At 41.5% G+C, this 10,322-nt stretch overlaps 1 protein-coding gene across 1 annotated transcript; it reads left to right on the top strand. All coding sequences in view use genetic code 11, as the record gives it.

Moving 5' to 3' along the window:
* Positions 1–393: 393 nt before the first annotated feature.
* Positions 394–1,557, top strand: EGR_09964 (hypothetical protein; the record flags this gene model as incomplete). The annotated part of the gene is made up of 2 exons (XM_024499213.1): positions 394–496; positions 1,427–1,557. The coding sequence occupies 2 exons, from the start codon at positions 394–396 to the stop codon at positions 1,555–1,557; spliced, it is 234 nt and encodes a 77-aa protein (XP_024346378.1).
* Between the last annotated feature and the right edge of the window lie 8,765 nt (positions 1,558–10,322).

Raw genomic sequence — 10,322 nt, 5'->3', positions numbered from 1 at the left:
TTGCGAAAAGGTGGACAAATGGCCGTGGGACTGCGGTTGACTAGGTCAGAAGAAATGTTGCCCCGCCATTAATGAGATGGATAATAAAGAATCTGTATGTCGACAGGTAAAAAAGTTTGAAAAGGCAAAATGCAACTGGCTGTCTTACTTATGGGTAGGTGACTTCACCACCTAAGACGGTTAAACATTGGGGCAAGGACGTGAAAATGATGAGAGAATGCTGCTTTTGGCTTTTCCATTAAAAGCCCCAAATCAAATTCAGTGATGTGACGTAAAGCGAGGCTAAAAGACGAACCTTAGTGGCTGTGTAGACACCGTTTAAGTCACCAGCTCGATTGTACCAGACACAACGTGAATCGACCACAACTGGTGGTTGATCCAATTCGCATGGGGATGGAGGCTCCAGAGGAACTGGGTGGGAGAGAAAAGTTGACTGCAGCATTTCCATCTGTTGCACCCGATTTGTCAGTGGCTAAAAATTATCAAAGCATCAGTGGTAAGGACCCGTGACTTGGGAAGCACGTGACTATTGAGGGTAAAGCAGTAGGTTTACGATTGTCATCGGCTGAATTTGCTGCACTGTGATACCAAGTCACCAGCCACAAAAGACCCGATTTGCATCAATTAGCCGAGCAGTATGTATCAACATTTGCTTTGTAAGCACAGATTGGCAATCTCAATAGTTACTTATTCAAAGAGAGTCAGAACAACTACTAAGGGGATTTTTCTCACTGACAGTTGTAGAAAACGAAAACGTAGAGTAGACCACTTTCCCACCAATGTTCACAAATTTGTTTGATTCATGTCTAAGAAATCATCCAGACACTGCAACCTATAGCCTCATGGTAGCGAGACAATGCAGTCACTAACTAACTTTTAAGATCTGGCATGATGTTATGCAATTGATATATTCCTTAGAACAAGTCACAACTTCCCAGCAACAATAAAGAAACGTCTCATGGCAACTATTACCTTATTTAATGCCACGACTGAACTTAAACTAAGTATGAAAAGAGAGGCATTCGAGCCAAACCTGGACCTTCGTTTCACTGTCACGTGAAAACTGGAAGGCTTCCATGGCAGTGATACACACAATGGCATTACTTGACAAGTATAACCCCACCGTTAGTAATCGACGCCAAAATATAAACGCGATTTTGGAATACAAACAATGATGGCTTAGCGTCACAGTAGTTAAAAGTCAAACACCAGAAATACGAGGAATCTACAAATTTTGTAATACCATACAAAAAGGGCACATTGCACGCAGTTGCCATTCAGTGGGGTCCATTTTACAAGCAGATAGTGATAAGCACAAAAATTGGAGACAATGAAGATCTGCAAACTCGGTACTACCTTAGGCATACGGAGAGTCCAAAGTGCTCGATACTAGTCACACGTTTGTTCGTACTCTTATGTAGTATAGGCACTTCTGTGAAGGTGGGCTTGCAAATTTATCAAATTCGTCAGTATTTAAGTCCCTCCCAATCACCAAACCATCCTTTCGGTCGATTAAGGAGTGGAAGGAGGAAAGAAAGTGTTTACTATTTTGGATAATTTACGCTAGCCAGTGTGGAGATTGCACCACTGCCTAATGCCCACAAAAGACCGCCCTGCGTTAGCTTGTTCGTATGCGAGGTTTTTGTATAAACAAGCATTCGAGGAAGACAATTACCATTCGTGTTGTGGCGTTCACGTTAGCAAATAAGGCATGGTTCAGACGAGAGACGAGCTGTTTGCACCTAAAAAAGACGAATAAATAGGCAACTGTGTGCAGAGCCTCGTTATACCAGGTTTCCAAACTTTGGACTCGCGTAAGCATGAGAACAAGTAGCACACTTGGAAAATGGACACAGATTAAGTGCGTATTTGTATGTGTGTTTTAAGACATACGTTAACGTTTGGGCGATCCACATTAAAGCTACCCCACGGGGGGATATGCCAATGACTTCGCCATGTTGTAGGGCAAAGAATTACCTTTTAGAATGACACACGGGAACAAATTCAAAGTACCGCATAAAGAATGGGACTATCTATAACCAAGTGATTAAAATTGAGTTCTAACACATGGCTATCCGTTAACTAGGTATTGAGAGGTCCATCCATAGATCTGATCAACCCAGCAACACCAGCTAATTTTGGTTAAAGTAACTAGAGATCCAATGCATGGTAAGAGTCTTAGTACAGTACTTACTACTCAGCCGAAGTAAAGCTGACACAAATAAGCAGTGCCTGCCACAACCTTGCAATGAGTTTTTTTATAGACCTAGATCCCTGTCTACCAACAAACTTCATCTACTCCGTTTAAAAGACAAAAGTCCAGCAACTCTGCCACCTTTGCCCATTCCCCAGACTGTAGAGCCTGTAAACTGGTATTTACGATGCCTCATAATAGCTATTCCGCAGTAATATATACTACAGCAATATAGAAGACAAACCATAGAATGCAGAGATGATCACAGGACAGCCACACTTTATTGATTGATGGAGTAGAAAGGTGAAGCGCACGATCCACTGGTAGGGTGGTTTTTCCCAAACCATCCCACACCTAAAACGAAAATCCGCAAACAATTAAATTACGGTAACGTGAGAACGAACTGGCGCTGAATTTTAACATGATCAATAAGCGACAACATTCACTTGATAATCTGAAATGCCTCCGGTGATGGAAAGAAAGGTAAGATGATCGTAGCTGGAGTCCAAGGATACATTACGCCAGAATTCGTGAATACGGTCGTATATCCGCAACAAATGAACACTCAGTGCAACGACTAAAAGAAGAGAGAGGCATATTCGCAAAAGATAAGCCTACCCGGAGATCTGAGTGGAGACGCCAAAGTTATCACGGAATTCACTATTGATGGTTCAAATCTTGCCTTAGCTAGAGCATAGTGGGCAACGACTCCACCCTAAGGAAAGAGGTTACGAGGACAATAAAAACAGGCTCGCAATTCATTAGCAACCCATATTTTGCCCACATTATGGATTACGCTGAGTGACAGCCTACCATAGAATGACCAACGACTATTATGGGAATGGGCGCTTTGGTGAAAAGACGGTATACAAAAGGAATGACATTGGCGACACATTCTAGTAAAAAGCAATCGAGAACGTATTTGTATAATACCTGTCTGGCGCTCAATTACTTCAGACGACAGTGCCGAGGTATCCTAGGAACTGCATTACCAAAACAGTAAAATACCTCGGAGAAATCAAGCGAGAAGAACTCGAACGAGTAGTTTAAGGACTGCGTAAGAGATGTTACAAAAGTAGTGGAGGCTAGTGCTCGCACTTGTTTGGGATGACCCTGACTGCCAGGAATAAAAAGGACAGGAATTGTCCTGAAAAACGGGGTTGTACGAAAGAAGTGAATTTACCCGTCTGAACCCGTTGGCAAAAAAGTATATCCACTGTATGGGTAAGCATAAAAAGGTATTCACAATTACCTCTCTCTATATACACCAAGTCCGTATCTTTGACAAGAGTTGAGAGCTTCGCCCTTCAATGGAATCGGCTACAAAATTATAGACAAAGTTAAACAAACCTCCATGTAGGTGTGCTCATATGTGTAGGTCATCAGGCACTCATTTTCTTGCTGAACACTGCGAAATATAAGTATTCCTCCTAACACTATACAGCAAATGAGTAACACCCGCAGCATTCTTTTCACATGCAAACATCAACCCCTACATTCAAAAGTGCAATAAGGCAACTAATGCTGAGAGTTGGTACATTTAAACTAGAGTAGCAAATAGTTTGAAATGTCATTTGAAACATAAAGACAGTCTAATATTTTTATTTTTGGCCTGGTAAACATTTTCAAAAAGCACATTTAAATGCCTTTAAAGTTAGGATTCGACCTTTGTTCTTTAAATGGTCTGTAATAAATTTTTACAAGAAAGGATTGTGATAACTGGTTTTAGAAATACTGTTGATGCCAGGCAAAGTTTGAAGAACATCTGAAATATAAGAATCACAACGTACTTTTTGGATGATGTTATCTCATCCCCTTACGGTATAAGTGATGGGTCCAAAATCCAAATAAACGCAAGAAATTCAGAAGACGAATCGTTTGAGTGCAAATTACACAGTCAAAATTTGCATAATCACTCCTTGAAAGGATCCAAGTATTTATAAAAACTACCCTGTGGAGCAAGACTCCTCGGTCTCCGCTTCCCTATTCCTAGCGTTCCTATACAAGCCCAGTTGATTAGCTTTAGACATCCTTATCAAAGGTGACAAGATGGAGAGGGAAAATACAATGTTCAAGAAGGAGAAGAGCCGCAGTCACTAGGTAAGGGAGAGGACGATCCGGTCACGAGATTCGAATTTCCTGATTGCCTCCTCCCTGAAAGGCACATTAAAACAACATAAGTATTACAGCCCTGATTCCTCAATTATACCTCACATTTATTCCTACTGATACTCATCAATTCCAATATATTTAGGATTCCCTCCTTGGACCCATAAAAAGCAACAAATTCAGCAAAAATAACCCTTTATTAGATTTCCTGTATAAGTTACTTGATTTGGGAAAGCATATTGTTCAATCCTCAATATTTTAAATAACAACACCAGCAAATTGAATCAACTGCATATTCCAAGATACACAAGGAGTTGCTAAAGCCGTGAATGGCTGCTGAAATCAAATAAAACTTGTATTTTTCAAGCTGACGGAGGATTAAGTGCTTCAAGTTGACATCGCGTCGCTACGCCTATTAAATTCAAAGCACAGTTACAGCAGAGCACACCTCTGCCCTTGTCAATCGAATTTGACCAGTAGTGCTTCAAATCGCCGCTATTTCCAATGCAACTTCCCCAAATCTCATCGGTTTACTCTTCAAGAGGTGCTGGAAACGATCATCTCGAAGGCGAAGAGAGGCATCACATTCACAGCAAAGGCCTCACGGTAATTCGAAGTAAAGATTACCTTTAAAATTCCCAGGAGTTGGGATCTTGAAGGAAGAAACCATTCAGGAAGAATTACTCTCCATCCTTCCTGTTCCAACTCGTGTCGGTAATCTGAAAGTTAAATGACATCTGTGGGATGGAGTTGCGAGTGCATTCCCACACTTCACATTGGTCCTTAAGTGGTCATCAAAAGCTGCAGATGTGCGGAGTTCACAATCATCCGGGTAGTTCGTATTCAGCTGACCACTTTTGAGAGTGCCGAGGAAGGCGCACTTTTAGTGGCTTCATTTTTGTCGCATTGCTTCAGTTCTGGACATTAGGCTCCTCAGAAAGGCGTATCCCCATCAACCGATCATCGGTGGCGTTGACTTTAACCGCTTTCAAGGGTGGGCATTACTGGACCTTTCAAGTAGGCAATTACTTATAAATTGTTGCATTTTCCTTTCTTCATTGCATGGCTGAGGTTCCAGTAGCACCATACTGATACGAGTGACTGAAGCTGAAAAATTGCACAAACATTCTGAATTACAAGTTGTTCGCACCGAGGCATTTGCTAACGGGAGGGGAATGACTGAACTTTGTCATGCATTAGATTGCTTTTAGTGGCATCACAGTTTGGGTATGAGCGATTAGATTGTCATTAGAGCTGTTGAACACCCTCTGACAAGAAATAATCACCATTGTGTTGGAGGTACCATCAAGGCATCAAAAATGAGTACTTTGTAGTAGAAAGATTGTCTTTCTTGGGGTAAAAATACTTTTTTCCTAGCTAAAATGAGTTAAGTAACGGAGTAGAGAATTTTCTTGCCGTCGAAAAAGGCCTTAGTCAGTCGGCCAGTCAGTCAGTCACATCGTGTGAAGGCGGTCGGTACTGTCTAGTCTCCTCTGCGTTTTAAGCTTGGCTCTGGCAAACCTCTAAGAAGGGTTCCAAGATTAGCTCTCCTTGAAACCTTTTCCACAGGCTCGTGTGGAAAATGTGACAAGTCACATTGAATGCCCCGGTTACAAGCTCCCTTTTGAGCAACGTTGCCTGAGGAAGTCCACTTTTATCTCCTGTTTTGCTCCTACCTCATATTTGTCATTTCTTGCCCGGATTATTTTGGCTATAAAAACTGGAACCATTAAATTCCAGCTGGAGATGCCTGTGACCACAAATAAACGTCTCTATTCACATTTCCATACGGTTAGAGAGACTGTCTTTTGCTCAATTCCTTCTGATTGGCTGTATTTTAAGTGCCCTATTAGTCAGGCTAAGCCCAAGGTCCATCAATTACTATGCACAAACATAACGAAGACGACCAGGTGGTGTAGTCTCCGCTATTCGCCCCTGTTTGGCCACCGGTCTAACACACGCACGTCATACCACCATGGTTATACACCCACTGCAGTAGTGAAGAGCATCCGTCTTGAAGTCTTTATGCATTGCTCGTGTGGTTGGTGGCCTCGATGGGCTCCAGACAACTGGCGCGGACATAAACTCCAGGATACAAATATTAGAGACGCCAGTTTATAACAGCTTCAAGGTTTATTGTGTCTTCCGTGGCGGATGATCTGAATGAAGGGGCTTAGCTTATAAGAGTTGTTCTGTAAAGAGAAATGATGGCGTCCGGATGCCTTTTCACAATGCTTTCCCCTTAGTTAACTTTTGCTCGAGTGAGCTCTTATAAAACGGGAGGAGAAATGAGAGAAGTGTGGTCCAGGCCTTGAGATTTGTCCCTCATTATCTTTAAAATATGGCCCATCATTACTTGTGCAAGCTTCTTAGTCAAAGGCATACCTAACTACTCGGACACAGGTATGAGTTGTTGAAGGGAGAATTGTGGAATGCTTCGCACCAAGCCCCTCCGCAAGAGTGGAATTAGCTTCATTCAGTTGTGGTTTAATCGTTTTTAGGCCTAAAGTCTTGAAAAAAGGATATAGTAACCCAACTAACAGAGCGCTGCCCTGATTTCGTTATTCTGCATACATCCACTTTAAAGATAAGCTATCAAATAAGTGCAGTGTGGAAGAGGCATGAATGATGAAAAGACATCTACAACTTACCCTCAGGAATGTCGACCGTGCCTGCATGTAGTTGCTCCTATGACCTTGGCCTGTTATTTCTAAATCACCACCCTCCACTTCTGAGGTAGGTGACTGCACCGGTGTGCCACCATAGCGGTTAGACGTTTTCGGTTGTTAGGACTAATACAACTTCTTAAACTATGCTTCCATGTCGCATTCAATGTGAACCAAAGTATGCTCTTGTCCGTCCACACCACCACATCTAGCAAAACTACACCATTTATAGCTAATTGTTGCAATTGTATAAAGGTTGGAGCCATCATGGTGGCAAGTACAGAAGTTGGGCTACGTGGCGAGTAATCGACAGCATACCCTTTAAATTCTAAGCACGGAAGTAAGCTCCAACCAAACCTTCTCAAATTTGGTTAGTACCAGGTCAGACGCATTCACATTTGCTACAAAAGGCTTAAATAAATTTTGGTGAAAATGCATTTTCAATAGGATTTTTTGTTTCCATTGGCTAATTAGTTAGTGGCATTGGTACAGACGATGTGGTTACCACATTCTGGTATTTTGATTATGACCAATTTGAGTTATGCAAAGCTGCTATACCGTTCAAACCTTCCCACACATCATCACTCCTCAATGCCATTATTCTGTGCATGTTGGTAAGCGTGAAATTTGATTGTCAGTCGAACACATTAAATAACAAATCTTGAGCAAATTCTATTGTCACAACAGTGTTTGTTAACGCCTCTTCAGTCACATATGTAGTGAACCACGAAAGAACATACCTTGCCAATACCAAGGCACTTACATTTTCACATAATTGACGAACAAGAAGGGAAAATTTGCAGAACACAAATCGGACAACCTAGTTTCAGACATAATGAGCAAACCGGCCATTCAACCAAAGACAAATAAGCCGAAATAAATTGGAAGGACCAAAGTGGAAAGACCATTCTTCGAGTTATCCACTGAGCTAGTAGAGGTTGAGTCATGTCTCCAGTAATGTGATCCGGTCGGTTGTGTTGATCAGCATCATCCAGCATTTTTGTGATTGAGTGGGCTGAAGCTAATGCACTTCCTACATCTTGATGCATTTTCATAAGCTTTACGTGTTAAATGGGATTTTGTTTGTTCATTTCGTCATTATAGCAGCACAGAAAAAGTGAGATATGTCGCAGGCTTAAACAAGGCCAGCACATACTCACGAAGTGGGTTGGCAGCTAAATTACTGCCATGATTCAACACTAGGTTGGTATGTGTGGCGAAAGGCTTTTTTTATTTGCTGCCATTGTGCGGAAAACTAAGTAGACTGGGGACCCTAAATAACTTGACCTTATTAAACATTTCGCATCTTCATGGAAATGATAGTTGGCTCTACGTCATGTTGATAAGTAGTGTTAAGCAGTTGTTCATGCTTCAATCTAAGTTTACTGCTGCAAAAGTTACAACTGCAAGTCATACACATCACCCACTCCATTCTGTCACAATGTTAGGAGGTCGGCTAAGGTAGACAATTGGCAGGTCGGCTGCCAGTTCAGTTGCTTTATTGCTCTCGTTTGACACCAAATGTCAGTCACTTTTTACCAGCTCTAATCATATGCTACGTCAACCATTTTTGTTCTCAGACCAAAATCATGCTGTCAGCATTCTTTTGTAAACTCTGTCACCCTATCTGCGACGCGAAGACTTTGAGCGTCGTCGCAAAGGGGTAGATAAGTCATGTCACGCGCGTGACATGGGCGCAGAACTTGCCAAAAGAAGTTGCAAATTCGCATTCATGCCGATTCTTTTAACACAGGTTTATAATGGCATTGACGGACCACAGAGCAATTGCGTGGATCCCGTTTTGTTGACATTTTTGTTGACATTTCAGGAATAAATCATTTAACCAGAAACCTTCAAAAATTGTTAGAATATGGGCATCCTTTTCTGGATGCGGTTCATATTTATGCTCGTTTATAGTAGCCTAAACTGGAGTGTTCAAGGCCGATGATTCCCAATTCGTTAGCTTTCACTACTCGAGGCCATTATGCACGACGCCCTGCTCTCCACGATTGGGTTAGGCCTCACGAATGCTCAAAATATGTAATTGCTCATCAAACAGATTAATCGAGGTTAGAGGGATAAAAGCTGTGAGAATATGCTTGATCCGAGAGGGATTGCATTTTGGGTTGTGAGAAGCACAACCGGGCTGTGACGGTCGTCTTTCCTTGGACAACTTGGTAGCAAACATCTTAACATTTATTTATTCTGCCACACACAAAAGACCTAAATTAATGACCTAGTCGTAAGACTGACATACCACAGCGTAATTGCCAAGGTTTCCTTCAGTTTTTACTACACATGAGGCAGTTTAACACAGCAAAATGACTTATTATTGCTATTGAGGTAGCAACGACTGACTTTCTCAACGTCAGCAACTACTGTTGTCGATGGAACCGTTACATTTCTAGACTTTTGATTGGCATAGTGCTTCTGGGGTTGAATCCGACGCCCACGTGAGGGGAGGTAAGGACTTGAATTCTTTAACAATTGGGGATATCCTATTCTTTAAGATTACATCTATTTTAGTATCTCTATTAAATTTGCGATTTACCTAGGTGGTGCGCAGGTGGCCCTTTTTTCAATGAATAGTTTGAATGAAAAGAAACATCGGATTCAGTGTTATAGGGGTGTTAAGGACACCTTCAGTTTACTGAATTGGAGGTTGGGGTCTTCGATTCACAGAGCTGCAGAGGAGGGAGAACTTGATGCCATTAAATGCCATATAGTGTGTTTAGAAGGCCTGCCCATAATTTCAATTATTTCCTATTGTTCTTTCCCATTTTTCGAGTCACTACCTTCTTACTTCATTGGTACTGCAAGAAGAAAAGGTTAAACAAATTTGACATTTTGAGGTTGTTCAACAGACCATGAGTGCAGCGTTCGGTTCACTAGATGATAACCAGGAAAATTTACAATAGTTCATGCCCAGAGAAGAAAAATTTTCCCTTTTACCATTTTTGATGGTACTTCATGAAATACATGGCCGTCGTCAAATTTTTTGCGACGTTATGCGGCCAAATTTTCTTCTCACAGCCCTCAAAAGCTTTCATTTAACCGGATAAAGGAGCTTAGCAAATTCGTCACTATCCTTTCCTCATTTTGCTGCTATAATTTTTGCAAATTTATTATCCAAATCTTATAAAAATGCAGTTGGTTTGAACTGAATTGGATAGTTAGCCTCACATGTGCTTTTGGATACTCTTCTTTTCTACGGTCTTTAAACTGAGCAAAAAGTTTATGCCCTGTGGATGAATGATACCCTATAGTTGTTCCCGATGCCAGTACATATTTTTTCGCTTTCATTTCCCTCTTTTGGGTAGGACACCTGCACTTACTTCAAGATTGGGACGTTG

Source organism: Echinococcus granulosus (assembly GCF_000524195.1).
Source record: "Echinococcus granulosus chromosome Unknown EG_S00179, whole genome shotgun sequence".
Taxonomy (NCBI): Eukaryota; Metazoa; Platyhelminthes; class Cestoda; order Cyclophyllidea; family Taeniidae; genus Echinococcus; species Echinococcus granulosus.
The sequence above is the reverse complement of the archived record's forward strand: the minus strand, read 5'-3'. Positions and strand labels throughout refer to the sequence as shown.